The sequence below is a fragment of the Erithacus rubecula genome (assembly GCF_903797595.1).
Source record: "Erithacus rubecula genome assembly, chromosome: 4".
NCBI lineage: Eukaryota > Metazoa > Chordata > Aves > Passeriformes > Muscicapidae > Erithacus > Erithacus rubecula.
Window position 1 is genome coordinate 57,552,473 of NC_136686.1, and position 19,802 is coordinate 57,572,274.

At 37.7% G+C, this 19,802-nt stretch overlaps 1 protein-coding gene across 3 annotated transcripts in view; it reads left to right on the plus strand.

The window, feature by feature from the left end:
* The window catches only part of PTPN12 (protein tyrosine phosphatase non-receptor type 12), a 70,014-nt gene extending 51,177 nt beyond the window's left edge, over positions 1-18,837 (plus strand). The window contains exons 12-18 of one of the 3 annotated variants that reach the window (XM_079303144.1): positions 2,587-2,672; positions 9,984-10,948; positions 13,890-13,967; positions 15,352-15,440; positions 16,384-16,414; positions 16,919-16,996; positions 17,539-18,837. In XM_079303144.1, coding sequence (XP_079159270.1) covers positions 2,587-2,672; positions 9,984-10,948; positions 13,890-13,967; positions 15,352-15,440; positions 16,384-16,414; positions 16,919-16,996; positions 17,539-17,600 — 1,389 coding nt within the window. In that variant the 3' untranslated portion in view covers positions 17,601-18,837. Of the gene's footprint in view, positions 1-2,586; positions 2,673-9,983; positions 10,949-13,889; positions 13,968-15,351; positions 15,441-16,383; positions 16,415-16,918; positions 17,036-17,538 lie in introns of all 3 variants that reach the window. The other 2 variants (XM_079303143.1, XM_079303145.1) reach the window with 2 other exon arrangements.
* The last annotated feature ends 965 nt before the right edge of the window (positions 18,838-19,802 follow it).

Genomic DNA, 19,802 nt, shown 5'->3' on the forward strand with positions numbered 1-19,802 from the left:
GTGGGATGTTCATTCCCCACGATAATGTTTCCAGTGCTGGGGACCCCAAATCTGGATGCAAACCACTGTAGATATAGTAATTAAAAAAATCCAAAACAACCTACATTCATATTTTCCTGAGTCATTAGTTGCATCCAAAACAGCACAGGCAGCAGGTGAAAGGAGATGATTCTTCCCCTCTACTCCATGCCTGTGAGATTCCACCTTGAGTACTGCAGCCAGTATTGGGGTCCCCAGCACAGGAAGGACCTGTTGGAAGGAGTCCAGAGGAGGGACACAGGGGTGAACACAGGGGTGAACTAGTCTCCTAAGAAGACAGACTGAGAGTTGTGGTTGTTCAGCCTGGAGAAAAGAAGGCTCCAGGGTGACCTTACTGTGGCCTTGCAGTACTCAAGGGGGCTTATAACAAAGATGGGGACAGACTTTTTAGCAGGGCCTGTTGCAGCAGGACAAAGAATAATGGTTTTAAATTCAAAGACAGTGCATTCAGACCAGATGGAAAGAAGAAATGTTTTATAATGAGGGTGATGAAACACTGGAACAGGTTGCCCCACAGAGGCTGTACATGTCCCAGCCTGGCATTTCTGACAGCCAAGGCCAGCTTGGGCAGGGCACTGAGGAACTTGATCTTTTTAAGATGTCCCTGCTCATGGCAGGATTAAATGGCCTTTGGAGGTCCCTTCCTACACAAACTGTTCAATGATTCCATGAAAACCAAACAACTTTGATAGACTGCTGTGGGAGTTGTGTCCATTTAAATGTGAGTGGGTTTTATCTGCTAATTGAATCTTACTCCAAAAAACCCCTGATAGCTACAGCTAGTGGTCAACAGGACAATGAACTCCCTGTGCAATTTCCCTGAAAGAGCTAACACGATCCATTCATTAAGGAACAATAGGGTACTTCTGCCTGAGTGACTTGTGTAATGTTGTATTTGACAGCAAGCTAATGGGGGCAGTTAGGGAAAAAGAGTAAGAAAGATCAAAATAGTTAATTTTTTTCTTCACAGGTAAAGCTTTACTTAGTACACAGGAATAGAATTTGATAGTAGACTTTTCACAGTAGTCAACAGCAGTATGGTAACTTTCAAGACAAGTAATGGAAATTAAAAACATGTATCTAATTAATCTAAATTTAAGTGAAGTTAGTTAACTTTTGTGGCAACTTGCAGTTTATCTTCCAGAGCAAAAATGGCTCACTGAATTCAAATGCAACTATCACATCTGAAGCAGAAATTTAACAGGGCATTAGTTCCCTTTTGTTCTGTAAGTCTGAGAAGGTCAGTCTCTATCACCAGTCTCAGCAGGGAGGCTGGCAGGCAGCAGACCCTATTGCCTGAATGTGGTATTGTGCTTTGAAATGTGTTACACCAATTTGGGATATTGGTTCTTATTTTTTAAGATTGCTTTTCACAAGAGAACTCCTTCAAGAAAAGGGTTTAGGTAAAATAAGCATTAAAGCTAAGAGAACACTAAGGTCCTCCTTGGTTTTGTTGGATCTTTGGCTGTGGCACATGTTTGGAAATGGTATCTCAGCTTTAGACTGTTTCATGTTCTGTTCTATGATTTTTAGTTCTAGGTTTTTTTTCCTTATTTTCACTTGGTGGCTGGGTTGTAGTTAAGTGGTGTTCACAGCCACGTGGGGGGTTGTGTTTTAGATCTGTGGTGAAAACAGTGCTGATGATTGTAGCTAATGCTGCAGCTATTGCTGAACAATGTTTGCACAGTCAGGAACTGGCAAAGGCCCACTTGTGGAAGGTTATTAGTGATTGCTTTTGCATTGCTTGTTTGATTTCTTTTTATCTTCTCCCACTTCTCCTTTGCCTGCTGAACAATTCTGTCTTGACCCGTGAGTTCTCCTGCTGTTCCTCTTTCCCTCCAGGAGTGGAGTGGAGAAATGAGAGTGAGAGTGGCTCTGTGGGTTAACCCACAATGTTTTACATGTATATGCATGTAAGTGTGTATGGATTTATAAGAACATGCATATATAAAATATGCCTTTTATATTTATGGTTCTAACGGGAAATTAAAGTCTTCATGCTTTGCTGAGTAAATTAAACTTTGTTGTACACAAATGGGAGATTATTCAAAAGTGTTTTAGATCAGTGTGTTAGGAGACAAGTGGGTAAGATCTTTCTTATTTTCTTACAACACTGTAGATTATTCTTATCTTCATTGGAGTGATTGTACAAGTGGAAATAATTAGACTGAATAGAAAATAAGTGCTTTATTTTCCAATTATTCATTTAATTATTCAACATTAATAATTGGGAGGGTGTACGAGAGCTTGCTCACTACTAAAGAAAGATCAGCTTTTGAATATTTTCTCTAATGGATTGTTCAATGGCAAGTGGACCAAAATCTTCAGTCAGAAAAATCTGAAGCTGGATACACAAGATAAAAAATGACTTTGTGCATTTGGAATAGAGTTTTCAAAGTGATCTCTATATGATAGCCAAAACCAGGTCATATTATTATATATTATTGCCAAGTGTCATTGCAGATCTGTGCACCTCACAGTTTAAATATTGTGTGTATCAACTTTACAGCCATGAGTGAAAATACCCTTTTTTTTTCTTTTAATCAGGATGAAAATAATACAGAAAATGCTGTCAGTTCTTCAGATGCTGAGAAACAGGATTCTCCTCCACCAAAGCCTCCACGGACCCGCAGGTAGTTAACTGTATTCCTGTACTAATTTAAGATGAAAGATGGATAAAAGTAGAATAAAGCTACTGATACCATAAAGACTTAAGATGAGTATGTTTGAAATAGAAATACATAAATGCAAATAGAAGTCTTGTAGTTGACTGTAAATATAAACTACAATATCTTTGTGAAGTCTGTGTTTAAATATACCAGCCTTGCAATGATTATCTCTGAGTAAACACAGTTACTAGTCAGATGTTAGATCTACTTGTGCTTTAATTCTGCTAGGTGATAGTAGCAAAACAAACTTAAAATAGTCTCAAAAAAAATGACTAAACCCTCATTTTTGGAGACAAAACCATAATAAAACATACCCATTTATTCCAGAGCAATCTCATACAAGCACTGCTTTTGACTAGAGTAAGGCAACCAAATGCTGTTATTATTGAGAAGAATTGTTCTCACCAATGCTTTCATTCAGCAGAGGAAAATCTTCTCTAGTTGTTAAAATGCTTAGACATAGCTTTACAGAAGCAAAAAGTGAATCTGAACCAACAGATTCATCAGCCTAAAATGGGTACCCAGCCCGAGTGTTAAGACAGCTGAAGAAGCAGCTCTCCTGAACTAGGTGTCCAAGTTCCCCAGCTGGTTTGTAGAGAGCCTATAGCAGCCTTTGGAGGGTGATCTTGCCTGTGTTACATTGCCTGTAGTTAAATAGACATAAGGTGAGCACTTGGATTTCCTAAAGTTGTCAAATGGCATAAGAAACCACCAGCCAGTTGATATTCTTGCATAACGTTTAAGCATAAGTAAAGTTATAATTCCTTTAAAATAAAGAAAGAGATGGAAGTAAGTTGGGGCTTTTTACAAAGGAATGACATGGTTTGTGCTATGTAGGCAATATATTTGTTACCTTCTTCAGATTTGATGGTAATGTGATTGTTATGGAGATTAAGATGACAGAGGAGTCAGTTAACCTGTGTTCATGATGTGTTCCAAGCTCTTGAATCTTAATCACTGAGTTTAGGTATATGGTTTCTATCCAATAGATTATTTCCTTACTGTTTCCAAGTGTTCCTTGGAATAATCTTAGGTGTGCCTTAATTTTTATCATTTTTATATATTCATGTAATACTATGCATAATTCATGTAATATTATGTATAATTCATGTAATTTATGTATAAGCACACATCTGTCTTATCTGCACTGCATTGTTCTTTACTTGCTGCATTAACTTAAAATCTTTTAATCTCTCCTTAAAGCCTGGGGTTTTTTTGGGCCTGTTTCCATAAAATCATACTTTCCCATCTGCCAGCAGTGGCAGGCAGATTGGTTTCTTAGAGGTGAATAAATTGAAGCTTTTAGCAAAGCTGTTGTCTTTCTAAAAATGGGGATTATTTTTGAAAAAGCAATTAATTAAACTCCTTCTGGAAGATGCTTCTGAGGAAAGACTTTATTTGCTATTAGTCACATCTGCTCAAAATACCCACTAATCAGCATGGGTTTTTTTTCCTTTGATATGGGGGGTAATTTTACAAATCTACAGCCTGATTCAGTCAGGACATAGAGCCAGGTTTGTGGATGTTTTGGCATAGATTAATATCCTTTTCCTGGGGAGGATGGGAGAGCAAAATCAGTGAAAAATTCTAATTCACTCCCCATATTCACAAGGAGATGTTTTTAGGTTGCCAGCCAAATGTGTACTTTTTTTTTTTTTTTTACATGCACTGTCTCTGAAGAAGTTACAAGCAAGTTGCTAAAGCTACTACTTTTGAAAAGAAAGCTTTTACATTCTTTATAATTATGTGGTAAATGGCTTTATAATGTGTATTTAGTAAAGCAAGCTGCATTTTTTTTAAGGGAAGGTTTGACATTTACTTGGTTGTCTAAAGCAAAAAAGGCTATAGGGACTGACAGTGCAGAGTACTTTGGGCCAGCTTGGTTTCAGGTGAACTTGCCTGAGATGATCCTGAGTGAGCAGGAGAAAAGTTGGGATTTTTTTTCTTGGCCACAGGATGCTTATTTTCCATATTGTTACTGGACTAAACCATGTTTGCTTAGACAGGGAAGTCTATGATACCTGTTAGTTGTTTTCTGGCAGCCCCAGGTCTGCTGGATGAGGTGGTGACATCTCTGCAGCCCTTTCCCCTGGCTAACCACTCAGGACAGAATTTTTCTGTGAAGGAGTCTTGCTCACTTTTTCTTGCTCTGTTTGTAAATCATCCTAGTATCTTCTTTAGACTTTAGATCTCTTCTTCTGAAAGTGAACCTAGTATCATGTAAACTCTCTTGTCTGTGCTGAGGATGAGAAGTCACTAAAGACTTTCACCATGCAAGGCAGGAAGCTTACTCAGAGAGGTGTAGTTAATCCTTTTAGTACTTGCTTTGGCCTGGGCATGTGCTGGGGAAGCAGTGATGATTTCTAGGCTGCTATTATGTCTTCTTGGAGGTTATAAGTATCTTTAGGATACTGTTATTATATTATATTGGTATTAAATTGGTGTTTTATTTATTTAGGTCACCATGAAGCATTTAGCTGTACTTATTTTGCAGAGGTTTTAGAATTGTACTGCCTTGCAATCTTTTCTCACCTTTAATGCTTTAAAGTAATTAAACTTGCTATATAATATGTGAGTGTAGTCATTTAGCTTAATGTCTCTCTCCATTTGATGTCAACATAAAAATTCTAATATTACTCCTTGATTATTATAGAGGCAAACAAGAACAACTCATTAGTGCATACATCAGCACCTTATCCCAGAAATTGCTTGGCTTGGCAGCTGATGATCCCTTCTTGTGAAAGGCACCTTTCATTAGAGGACTTGGGATGGAAAGCCTTACTTAGACATGTTTTAATTATTTTCAGGTTGAGGTAGGAAGAGGGCATAAGTAATGCTTAACTTTGTTAGATTAGTTTAGGACTGTACTTGATTTTACATGACTGATGTGTCAGAATTCAGAGGGAGCACCTCAATACTTTTAAGTATTAGTCCTTGAAATATTTGTGTGCTTAATACTTGATTCTAAAGTATGTGGGAAAATAGGTGATTTATTTTAGTCAGACTTATTTACAAAAAGTTCTTTATTTTCTAATTGAAATTGGTTTGAAATCAAAGCATAAATTTAGACAAACTAATAAAAAGTGCAGATGATTTAATAGCTTTTTAGTATGCAGTGTAATGAAGAGGCATGTGCTGCTGTCTGAAGGAGAAAAGGTGAAATAGTGCAGCAGTTTAACTTCTCATCAGATTCTGTTTGGACTTCAGTCTAATGATAGCAAATACATTTCCAGGGTTATGTGTTATTCTGTTTCATTTCAAGCCCTGCAAACCATCTATCTCCTGCAAAGCTAAGATAGAAGTCATTGAGTGTTCCTTCTTAGTTAACTGTCTCTAATTTGTATGCCACAATTAAAAAAATAAAAAAGCCTCCATAAGTAAATTTTAAGTGATAAATTCACCAGCTGGTTATTTTTATTAATTCATTGTACTTTTATATAAATTATTTGTAGTGCATTTGCAACAGCTTCACTCACTGTAGTGCAGTTTTTCTTTCATGTGGATGGAAGTGATTTAATGCTAAAGTAGAATAATGTGTTTGTCTAGCTTCAGCCTGCTTACATTGAGTTTAATTTCCCTATTTTAATTATGAGGGAGGATGTAGAGCTTGGTATCTATTTTGGGTTGTTCATAGCAGCTGCATTCCATGACCTTGGCATCACTCTTTTATTTGAACCACCCTACAGTATGCTACATAGAATAACCATGGATTACTTGAGGCTTTTCTTCTTTTGAACACTGGCCAAGTTTCATTTAAATCTGAACCCATTGTGCACAGTTTTAGTAATATAGCTCTTTTCCATTAGGGGTAGAATGGATTAGATTTTAAAACATTTTAAAAATGTATAATGTACTGCAGAAAAAGCAATAAATGTCTTTTTTCATGTATACATTTTTGGTTGAAAGCTGCGGGAATACTTTTTTTTTTTTTTTTCCCCAAATGATAATACTTTTGACAAATTGTGTGTAATTGTTACTACGATAAATAAGTTTAAAAAGTTGTTATTGCCTTACACTTGGGAAGCCACTGATACTAGGGCACTGCATCAGCTGCTCAGGCTGTGTGGCAATAAAAGTGTGTGAAGAAGCTGCCTGGATCACCCAGGGAAATTCCATATCCAGCTGTAATGAGGAAGTGCCAAGGCAGTGGCATTCCAAGATAATCAGGAGCAGTTGTATCTGAACAGGCACTTGAAGGCTGAGTCATGACAAAGTTTCTATTTTTTTTTATCACACAGTGAGATTTTGCAACCCTATGTTTATTTAAAGGTATAATACATGGAAGCCTGCTTCTCTTATTGAATGGCCTGGCTTTCTTTGGTTCACTGTCTCTCTTCTGTCTCAATATCCTCTCTCATGAGCTTTCTCTTAGTTTCCTGGTATTTTAAATCAATCTGGTTTTACTGTCTCCTGTTGTTTTCAACAGCATTAGTAGTTCATTTTCACATAATTTTCTAGAAATGTCTCTGGAGCACAGCTGTTGAAGGGTATGCCCAAAGACAGCATTAATTAATAATGCTCAAGATTTACAAGATTTTTAGAAAACACTACTGCTGAACAGGGATCTTCTGCATGTGTTCATATCCTAACATTTCTGCTGTGTAAAAACAAACATGCATTGTTTGCAAAGCAGAACAGAAGTAGAAATATTAAAAATGCCAGTAAAATGGAAAAAGTGTTACCTATTGGGATCTATTTTCTAATTTAAAGATAAAAAACGTGCATTACTGTGCTATTTGGACATCCCACTTGTTGAGGATAAATATCCTTCAATATTAGTAAGGCAAAGAATGATTTTGGCAAATAATTTCTCATTTCTTCACTATAAGCTCTCATTTAAGAATGAAGGAGTGACATTTAACTTCAAATATAATGGGGAACATTGCAGTAGCTCTGTTGAGACGTGTAGGAGGAAGTTGTTTAATCAACCTTTGGACTGCTGATTTATCCAGCATTTCCTATATCATCAGTTCTATGGATACATCTAAGGGAAGTGTTTGAATACATGTGAAGCTCTGTTTACCAGTGGATTGAAGTATAGAGTGGTTTTATTGAACAGTAATTGGTGCAGAACTTAATGAATTTTGACTGGCATTGTGAACCTATAACCTTGTTATAGCTACTTTAATGCTAGTTTGCTCCTTTAGCTAATTGTAGTGATTTATGTTAGGTCTGTACCAGATAAGAAATTAGTTTTGCTGATTGCAAATAACTCTGGGTCAAGAAAATCAGGTCAATAAGGGAAAAACGTGATTTTCAGTAGGAGGATTTAGTGGAGATTACTGATGAGCATCACTGCTGGTAAAAGGGGGCATGTAAATATTTGTGCAAATGCACACACTGTCTCCCTCCCTGTGTTCCCCTCCCCATTTGGAACAGAGGAGGGAATTCTCTTGTCCTTAGTGTATATTAAATTGGAACAAGATTTATGTCCCCCTCTTTCCTACCTTATCTTTACTAATTCAGGCTAACAACTTGTTCTCAAGCTTAATAAATTTTCAACAACATCTAGAGGCAAGAGTTCCTGAATTGCTTCTGTTAAATTGCTTTTATAATCTTTGTATTTCTCCTGTTTTAATGTAAAGAAAAAGAGCTATTGCAGGAAAGAGAGGAAGAGAAGGAATTTGAGGCCCAGCTATTTGTGACAGGAGTCAGGCCAGGAATGGAAGAGATCACCCAGAACTGAAAGGGGATCTGGGGTTTTCCAGATACAAAGGTACAGGAACTTGTAGAAGATAATTTGGAAGCTGGGAAGCTTGAAGTACTTGAGGGGGTTAGGATTTTCACAAACTGAGACTCCAAATGGTTCTCTTTGGTATAGAACCCCTTGTATAAAAATTTTAGTTCTGCAACCCATACTGCTATAGCTTGGTGCTAACAAAGGCACAAGGATGACACACATGCTGTAGCCTGTCCCAAGTCAGGTATGCTTTTAGTTCTCTACAAGATTCAGTTGTGACACAGTCCATAGGCTTTTTTTTGGAGGAGGTTTTTTCCTATATGTCATGATAATCTCAACAATTTGCATTTGCCAAGTCCTTTTTAGGCATGGTTTGGAAGTAGGGGAGCCAAAGTAGTACCTTGATTTTGCTCATTATGTGGCATGCAGACAAATAATGAGAGCCTGTCCAGTGCCTTTCTCTTGTAGACAGAGTTCTTGTGCAATTGTGTGTTCCTTCTTATGCTGGTGGGTGTCATGAGGGCAGAGTATAGGGCCAGGGTAGAATTCCCTCCTTCCATGTGCTGGCAAAGCTGCTGTGCATGCAGCCCAGGACACATGGTTGGTTTTTGGGCTGTGAGCTGGTTTCTGCACACTGCTGGGCCATGTCCAGCCTCTCCTCCATCAGCACTCCCAAGTCCTTCTCTGCAGCACTGCTCTCAGCCTGTTCATCCCCCATCTGCATGCCAGGGGTTGCCCCAACCCAGGTGCAGCACCTTGCACTTGGCTTTGTTGAACCTGATGATGTTGTCATGGCCCACCTCTCGAGCTTGTTCAGGTCCTCCTGGATTTTTTAAGGAATGGAAGTTATAAAAATGCCTTCATCAGTTATGCTGAATGTTTGTAGTCAACTATTCTGCATCTAATCTGACCATATGCTTGAAGAACTTCTTTTAAATGGCTTGAGGTGAACTGCAGTTATAAGTGCTGTGGTCTCACTAATATGCACTGTAATTTGGATCATAAATTCTATTGGGAATATTTTTTATGTTGTATGTATCTCTTCTCAACTAAATTTCGTTTGTGACTAAGCGGGAGACTATTAAATACACAAACATAAAAATAAAATTCTCTTGGGTATGTACAGGAAAATAAAATGGGAGACATTCAGTGTTAAGTGGGCTGTAAGGATTTTTTTTTAATAAGGAATCTTTCTTGGCTTTATTGAAATTTGAATTCCATTGTCAAGTTTCTTGGAGCCACTTAAGGAAAAAGGTAGTGAAATGCTGCCACAAGAGGGCCTGTCTTGCAATGTCTTTGCAAAATGCTTCTGGGAAAGGATGTGAGCAATCTTTCAACTATTATTGAGGATTAGTTGTGGCCTGGAGAATGTCTTTGTGATATTCTGAAAGACATTTTGAGTGTGTTGACTTAATTCTTGCCTACCCCACTAGTCATATTCTGTAACTGTTGTCTGTGTGCAATGGAAGCTCTGTTTGGAGTGTGATACTGGTATTACAGCATTACAACATTAACTGCAGTGGGAAATGGATAGATACCTAAAATCTTATAAAAACCCAGAGAACTTAGACAATTGTGTCTTGGTTGTTTTGCAGTTGCCTTGTAGAAGGAGATGCTAAAGAAGAAATCTTGCAGCCTCCAGAGCCTCAGCCAGTACCACCAATCCTAACACCATCTCCCCCATCAGCTTATCCAACAGTCACTACGGTGTGGCAGGACAATGACAGATACCATCCAAAGCCAGTTTTGCACATGGTGTCATCGGAGCATTCCACAGACCTCAACGAGAATTACAATAAGTCCACAGAACATTCAGGGAAGAACGAACCCAGTGAGCACACAGAGAAGAGGCTGGAGCGCAACTTAAGTTTTGAGATCAAGAAGGTGCCTCTTCAGGAGGGGCCACGAAGCTTTGATGGCAACTCCCTGTTGAACAGGGGACATGCAATTAAAATTAAGCCTGTGTCATCCTGTGCAGTTGATAAGAGCTTTAAGCCACAGGAACAGATTTCAGGGGATTCATTTGTAGATGCTTCTCAAAACTCATGTATGGAGTACAGCGTGCCACAGTCCAACCCAGCCTTAATATCTTCACCAGAAGGTGTGCAGAGTCAGCAGGTGTCTGACACCCCTCCCAGACCAGACCGTCTGCCTCTGACAGAGAAGGGACACGCCACGTGGTCGCTGCCTGGGCCTGAAAACGCCCTGCGTGCGGCCGCGTCTGAAGAGCTGTCTGCAGACACCTTGTGTCACGGTGTTAAAACTCTCTCTCTAGTACCCAGCACCCCAGCTGAGCATCCTTCCAGTGATTCTGTTGATCATACTCCTCTTTCTGTTCGAGCACCCCTGTGTTTTACTAATCCTCTCCATGCAGATGATTCTGACACGGATGAGGTGGACTTTGACAGAGTCATGAGCAAAAGCGCGTCCAATGTGTCAACCGCAAGTGCCACAGTCTCTGCTGCCACTAATGCTGAAAACATTTCTGCCAGAAAAGTATTGCCAATGTCTATTGCTAGGCAAGACTTAACAGCTGTAACATGTTCTGAAGATGGCAAAGGTAGGTTTCACTGAGGTTCAGAAGTGCTGCTCTTTAGCTGCATCTGTAGAGTTGGACAACATAAATTTCTTTGCAATGCAATTTTCTAAATGTAAATATAATCAGTGCAGTATGGCAGCTTCAGAGAGGGCACAACTCTTTTCCTGACAGCTTTCAGTTTGCATGTGAGCTATTTTTGGTATAAGGTACTGCAGACCATGATTAGCTGCTTCAAAAGCTGTACTGTGAGCTTTATTGTGAACATTTCTTTAGTGCTTTATTTATAATGCCTTCCTGTAGGTTTGTATGTAATTGAAGTTTTCTGTGTTATTATTTGGTGCATTATTTTTTCTCTATGCCCAGTTTCATGGAAGTGTCTATAATAATTGGGGGTTGAAAATGCTTTGACTAGTCAGTCAACAGGCTTGGGCAAATGCATAACAATTTCATGCTTATTGGTTGACAAGCTGTTCCTAAAAATGTAGATGTAACCTTATTCACTGTGTTGGTCTTTGAAGTTGCTCATGATTTGGCTCCTGCATGTTAATCTTGTTGTAAATATTTAGCTGTGCTTTCTTCTTTTTCTGTAAGTGGCTGGGGGTGACAAGCTAGTACAGCTGTTCATCTAAAAATCCTAGTTATGCTTTATTGGCACTTGGAAAATTATTTAGTGGCTTTTAATCTTTTACTTTTTTTTTTTTTTTGAGGTTTTGTTTTTTGTTTTGCACAAGTTTGCAAGTTATAACATCATTTATTGAAAGCAAAAGGGTCTCAAAACATGCAGGTGCAGATTTCAGTCATGCTGGCACACTTAGAGCAGATGGAGGACAGAGCTGGGAGGAACATATTAGACCTTGGTAACTGCTCATGCAAAGCCCAACAAAACAAAAACTAAGGCTGTGGAGGAAGAGCATGAACTTCTGGATCGAGCTCACACTCCTGTGCTTGGAGCTGTTTACAGTGATGGCCTCACCTCAGGAGTCTGTGCAGACCTCATGACTTTCTGAAGTGAAATGGGGCTCAGTGTATGATGCAAGATGCAGAACCAGCTGAATTGAAAATACTGGCTTTGTGAACTGCATGTTCATCAAAAGTCATATCCAGAGATATGAACTGTTTTGCAGCCTTAATAACAATCTGTTTCTGTAGATCTTGGTATAGATCTATAGATACTGTGACCTGTATCTATAGATCTATAGATTTTGGGACATTGTGTAAACACAGGACAATACTTGCACATACCTGTGTATTTTTAACACTGTGATTTAAAAGGTGCTCTGCAGAGCTGACAAATTCTTTTTGTCATAGTAATTTCAACTTTGCAACCATTTCTCTTGGGATTCGTTTTATAGATTGCAGGCAATTGTATTTTTTTCTTTTAGCCAGGATTTTTTTCTTCTTTCCCAGAGCAATCATTATTTATCACTGTTTGGAAATTATCACCTCTCTGTGCATCTCATTATGTAGATGCTATAAGAACATGCAAATAAAATAAGTGATATGTCATAAACATGATAAAGAATTGGAGAAATGTCACTCTAGAATTTGTTTCATGTAACTGTGTATCAGAAAGTCTTGAAATAACAGTACAGCCCTTGTGCTGCTGGTATGTTGATGATTTCACAGGAATTGATTAAAATTCTAACAATTTTTTAATCATTTATCTCTTGTTAATAAGGATGTATCTCTTCCCCCTTTGTATGATAGAGAACACTTCCCATTTTACATTCTTGTAATCCCTCTGGGACTCAGGAATATGGGGTTAGATCACTTTGCACTTGCTCTTTGCAGTGATCCTAAACCCTTTGTACAGTGGTGTTCTTATTTTCATATTGGCTCAGGACTCTTCTGTCTGCAGCTGGGAATGTGGCTGCAATCACCAGTGAAACTTGTCTGTGAACTTAGCAGTACCCTAATTGCCTAACCATAACTGCTGGTGTGCATGATCTTACCACACAGTTAAATCCTCTTTTTCATTCAAATGAAGTGAAAAGTAGTTGTACCCTGAGGTAAAAGGAACAAAACAAACAAAGAGAACAACAAAACAGCAACAACATCAAAACAAAAAAAAATCTCACTTTCAGTTAGTGCATATCCATGACAACTTTATTTGATGGTTTGATCAGAGGCCCTTCCTGTCAATGAAGGTTTTGTTGTGCTGTATAGTAAGCTTGAGATGGAGGTCTCAGAAGTCACTTGGAAGACAATGGCTTGTAGAACTTGATGGCATTCTGTCCCTGCAGCAGCTGGGCATGCTGGCAGCTCAAGCTTCATGGCTTTATTAGTTGAAATGTGTCTTTGTATTTTTGAATCATGTGCAGTGTACAGTTGTCAGATGAGATTTTTTATGGCAGCAGCTACTTTAAATTGTTTTAAACCTGCAATTACTAATCAAAAATTCTTAGCAGGTCAGAGAGGGGCTTTTGCTGCCAGAATAGCTTGTGTTAGTACACTCCTGGGATGTGAGAGGGAACAGACTGGGGACAGGATGTGGTACTGGCACTGGCTCTAGCCATCTCTGGCTCCTGTTTCCCCCTCTGCCTAGTAAACTTTGCACTAGGCTGTTTAACCATAGCAGTGGTGTGGGAGCCAGGGGGCCTTAACATGGACTTGGTAAGCAAAACTGAGACCTGAAAGAATGAACAGAAAGTATTCATTGGAGTTACTGAGGGCTTTTTTCCTCCAAATTATTTAGACTGAAAGTGTGTTTTCGTTTTCTTGCTTGCACAGCACATAAACTGATCCTTTGCCCTTAATGTGAAGTTAATGTTGTTAGATGAAGTTGCTCCACAGTGATAGTATGGTAAACCAAAATGTTTTATAGTACTTTGAGCAATTTTTTCTTTTGCTTTAGCTATTACACCAAGTTTAAGATTATCTCATATATGAATAGATGACCTTCTAAAAGTCTAGAAGAAAAATCTCTGTTTTTTAACTTCTCTAAATGTCATATTTGATTTAGATGCTGATGCTAGTGAAGATTCCTCTCCCCCGCTCCCAGAAAGAACACCAGAATCATTTGTATTAGCAAGTGAACAGAGTGAGTTTTTGATGTTTGGTGATAATTTGAGATAAAATGCAAAGAGCATGTCAGTATTGTATTTGAGTGCCCCTGATTTTTGGCTAGTATGTTGGATCAAATTGTAAAATGAAATGAAATTTAGCATGTGCAGTGGCTTATTTTGATGTTTAACTTTTACACACCCTTGAATATAGAGAATTTTTTTCAATTTCTGACTAAATGTGGTGTTATATGATATTTAACTAATTGGAGACTTCAATATTAGTAGAGCTGGTTTTCAATCTGAAGGGTAAGGAAAAGAGATGATACATTGGGGAGATGCAGTACAGTTAGGGAATTTCCCAGCTATTTCAATTTCTTACTGCTCCCAGGTAGGGAATGGGCATGCACATGAACAATGTTTATCTGATTCCCCTTTCTTGGGCAGAGGAAAGATGAGGACACTTCATTCTGCACTGCATGTAGTGAACAAGCCCAGTTTGTCAAGTCTAATGTAGTTCACTCTTTGACTGTGTCAAAAGGGTAACTGCAAGAGAAGTCTGAAACTTACAGATGATGTGCTCCTGTTGTCATAGTCCATTCATCAAGCTAGTAATGGCAGAATATGAAACATATAAATTGAAATTAAGTGAACAATTAGGTTGATGCTTGATATCTTCCAGAAAGCCTAAAATGATGTAGTTATTCACTGAGACTTTTGTTTAGCATAATTTTGAAACTAAAAAAATTTGGCCCAAGTAGTTTATCTAGATATTTTCAGCATGGAAATGCTAAAGTTTCGTAGATGTGTTCTATGAGCATCGTAAGCATAAGTAGTTCAGAGTCAAAGTGATCCTTTCTTTAGATATTATGGATCTGCTGCTTTTCTGTGACCACACAAGGACCAAAGCTGTTTTCTTTAAAAAAACAAACCCCCCCCCCCCCCAAAAAAAAAAGAAACCACCAAAAAACCACTCAACCCTCCTTCTAGGCCTGGAATTACTAAAACCACTTCCATTTTATTTGTCTTTTTTGCATGATGTCAGTGAAGGACATGTGTGGCCATCCTGACTTGTATGTTTATTTAGAAGATCTGAAAAACACATACTATTACTGCCCAGCTGATAAAACAGAAGTTCTAAATTGTCTTTGAAAAGGAAGCCAATTCCCCTGTTGATTAGGAACCCCCAAAGGAACAAAATTAACCTCCTCAATGTAGTCTCGTGCTTTGCATTATATTGTGGCATTTTGCCTTTTCCGGAGCACTTTTAATGTAAAGAAATTTTTATGTTTTTACAGGCATTTAATAAAAAAAATAAACAAACAAAAAACCCCCAAATTTAGATCACATTTCTAATGCTGGGTACTAATACCTCATCATGAGGGGAACTGAAGCATGTTGAGCTGATTTCATTCTTCCTAGGCACACCCTTGCTGAAGCCAGTTGTGATTGCACAGTCGGAGTGGAGCGTGTTGCGCGATCAGCACCTGCCTGAGCAAACGGCCTCCACGGTGAGTGCAGCAGGCAAGTCTGTACTGATCAGCCATTCTGCTGTGGCTGGGAGCTACAACAAAAAGTAAAATACATACTTGTGAGGAGTTGCAGCTGTTGGACATCTACAGCTGGCCAGTTTTTCCTCTGCTTGAGCTGTTGAATTGATGTGAAGAGCATGTTTTCTTTCCAAGAAAATTACCTGTTTTTCCAAGGTCAGCAATACTTTTAAAAGGAGTAATCCTAAATATATGTTCAACCATGGCCTTAAGAGTGTAAATTTGCTCCTTTTAGGGACTTGCTGTCTGCCCTTAGGCTGATTCAGACTGGAAGAGAACAGCAGTCTCTGATCTAAACTTCTGCAGGGCCTCAGCCCTCAGCTAACCAGAGCTTGTTACAGCTGGGTCTTGAAGACCTCGAGAAATGGACACTTATCATCTGTGGGCAGCCTGCCTGAAAATCGTTTTCCCTTATGTCCATGTTTATTTTAAGCAAACCATTTTTGCCCATCAGATTTCACTTTTCACTCATCCAGCTCACAGTCGTCCTGTATGAACAGTTGCAAAAACTTTGTATCCAATTCCTTTTTACATTTGTCTTTTTTTTTTTTTTTTTTTTTTGTGCTCCCAATATATCACTTAAAAATATGAAAAAAGATAGATGTGAATTTTCAGGGACTGTAAATGTAGTGTGAGAACTAACCTATCTAAATTTGCAAATAAGTTGTAGTGTCATGTTTTTCAAATTTTTATTAAATGCTAAGGTTTTTATAGTAAGTTCCCATACTAACTACTGTAACATTTTTTGTCAATGTTAAGTCAAGTCAAAAACGCAGAGGCAAATTAGTATTTCCATGAATGTTATATGGTTTTGGTGATGTTTTCTTAATCTTAAATTTCTGACTTTCTTCTAGTTTTTTGGAAGTGGTTTGTGTAATTATTTTCTTATCTCTCTCATTAACAGGGTTTGAAAACAACTTCACCTATACTACCTGGTAAGTGATGCAAAAGCTTTTTTAATTATTTTTTTTCAAAATACATCTTTCCTACTATTTTTCCAAACAAAAATTTGCCCAAACTTGACATTTGCTTTGAAGATATCCAAGTATATTATCAGATATATTATACTAAATAGATTGTTACCTATGATGTCTAAGCACCTTTAGTTGAGAAAGAACATGAACATGCCTTTATGTTGCTGTATGAAATGGCACTGTGAGCTTTTGCTGTAAATAGACTCTATGTGGGATTTCAGTTATCCATAGGAACTAATACAAAATAACAATTGAGATTTGGAAAGCAGGAATATGTTGCTGTCACTGAACATCTACTTCATAAACAATTTTCAAGTTTAGCTTTTAGAAATGAGAAATTAACTTTCCAAGCTTTATTTCTGTAAATAGTATTTGCTGCCAGTTGTTTTCTAGACTGTAATGACAAATGGCATTGCCACTGGTGACTTAGTGAATGTTACAGTGAGGGGTCTCTGTGTTTTCCAGATCGTCCTGAACGAAGCAACAAAACACCAACTGACATTTTACCTCAGATTTCTTTTTCTGGTTCTGCTGATACAAGAGGTCAAATTTCAGAATTTCCTGCAGAAGTAACAGATATTGGTAATTACAATTCTTTCAAAATATAATCACTAGATGACTTAAACAGGAGATTCGCTATTTTCCCCAGAATAAATGATTAAATAATTCTTGACTTTGAAAAAAACCTGAAGTGTATAAAATAGAGAATTTGTCAAATGGGTTATAATTTTTGTAAAGCACTGAGAGCTTCCAGAAATAATACCTGGTAACTGCTTAGGTATGCAGAGAAAGAGTGAAAAAAAAAAAAAGATAACAAAGGCTGTAATACTGTATTTATTGAAAACTACTTTCCAGTGAGGTTTAAGTACTGAACTATAATGGTGTACAAATTCTTCATATTTGTATTTTCTATGGCCAAAGTGCCTTCAGAATTCCTTGTATTACAGAGTTTTTTAGTCCTGAGATCTGTAAATCTGTTCTGTAAGAGCTGAAGCCATGTCTTAGTGATTATCTGAGTGCTGCCAGCCTTTGTGAGCCTGTGTTGTCCCAGCAGACAGAAGTATTAAATACATTTCTTTCCTTAGGTTTTGGTAACCGCTGTGCAAAGCCCAGAGGACCAAGAGAGCCCCCCTCAGAATGGACATGATCCAAGAACCAATGGACATACTATCTATAAATTATACTGGAAAACTCAAGTGCCACTGAGAACTAGAGAAATGGTGTTCCACTTTCCTGGGGGGCAACTAACACAGAGCAGTGTAGATCTAACTATCAATGGTACATTCTTGCAGTGCATCCCATGCAAAACCTGACACAGGTTCACGACAGTGGATTCCAGTATTACAACCTTTTGCTGGGGCCATCTACCTGCCTTACTACACTTAGGAGAAAGTATTACATATGATTTATTTTGTAACTTCAAGTATTATTGCCTTAATGTCTTTTAACCCTGTTACACGCTGCTTGTAGACATATGTTAATATAGTAATACTTTTGACAGATTGTGTTTATGGACTACTTTTTGCTAACATTTGATTACCATGTATGCATTATTTTGTATATGTACAGGGCAAGTAAGTATATAATTTGATAAAGTTGCAATCATAAAATATTAACAGAAGATGTAAGAAATCTCTGCATGATCTAAATTTTTGTGTACCTTATTTGTAAGTTATTTGCCCTGAAGTTTTAGAAAATAGTTTCTGGGGTTTTTTACAAAAATTGCTGGACACACACAGCCAGAATTGCAGGTTAGCAGAGATAAGATTGTAATGCATTTTGTAAATTGTAAGCAAAAGGTTATTTTTATATTATATACTGTTTAATTGTCAGACCTGATTTGTTCTGGTTTTCATCTAGTCATGGAGATTCAGTAAGTGCCTTGGAACAGTATTGAATTCTCTTAGTGTATGTTACTTCAGTGTTTTGAGTTCATCTGGAATTAGATTATCAAAAATATTTGTATGTTTCTTAGTATATTTGACCTGCCAGTAAAAGAGAAACCATTTTACATAATCAACACTCCTTAGTTTTCATTTTAATGTTTCATCAGTTGCAATCTTTAGAAAGTTCATCTCTATCACCTTTCTGTATAGTAGGAATTTACAGTTATAATATGGCATGTTTCTAATTTGGGAAAACCAGAACACACTGGTAAAAGGACTGTTTCAATACCACTGTCTTCTCTTACAGATGGGGAATACAATTTATGTTGTTCAGCGACTGTGTATGTAAGAAAGCAACTTATATGAAGGTTCACCTGGAGCCCTTGCAGCCACACTGTATCTTGGCAATATATTATGTCAAGAGTTAATCCTTATAAGGATTCCTTACTTAAACTTTTCTGTAATACAATCTTTAAATTAAAGAAAGTAAAAATCTCACTCTGGGTGTTTTTACTCTTAGGAAAGAAAACTGTGTCCAAAAGCCAAGTGTAACAGAGTGAAGGATGGCAGTCTGGCTTAGCTTACAGATTTCGTACTTGAACAGAACACTGACACTCAGAACCTTATTTTTAGTAACTACTTTAAAAGTTCTGGCTAGCAATAAAGCAAAGAAGAATGTTTAGAAGAAAACGTTCATTTTAGGTAGTGAAACTATATTAATCTGAACTTTAGCTGGAAACATTGTCTGATCTACTACTTGTACTTTTAGTATCTCTGCTAAAAGAGAGCTAATGCCCCGATAGCAACTCTGTTGTAACTTGCAATTACTGTCTCTGACTCGAGATTTAATCACCATGTGCTTCATACATGTGACAGACTGCTAAGCTGGGGAGCTCTTTCAAAGAACTGTGTGCACTATAAATACTTCCCATGGATGTAGGTTTTGCAGTTACTCATTTAAAAATAAATGATACATGCCATCTGGGATAACCTACATCAGCTATATTCCTGATTTGTAAACAGCTCAGACAGCTGGAATGTTCTGCAGTTGGCAGAATAAGGCTGGCCTGAACTTTGTCTTCCTTCCCTTGTGTTGCAGATGATTAGCTCACACTTTCACTCTTACAGAGCTCCTGTGGATTTGTAATGCAAGATGGGCTGTCAGCACCCCCGGGCAGTCCAAATCATTGGAACTTTTGGAAAAAAAATATTAAATAAGAAAATTTCCAAATATGTTTTGGATGTAATTTTCAAAAATCCTTCCATTTTTGTCCACCAGTAAAACACAAATCTGTGCAGGTAGTAAATTTTCACACATTAATTTTACATAACAGCAAAGGCTAACCCAAATCTGTGCACTACATACAGACTATCTGGTTACGTTTAATTAAAGTACATCCAGGTTCATCTTTTTTTCAACTCTTTGTTTTGAACAGATTTGGATCATATTCCAGGCTGTTTGT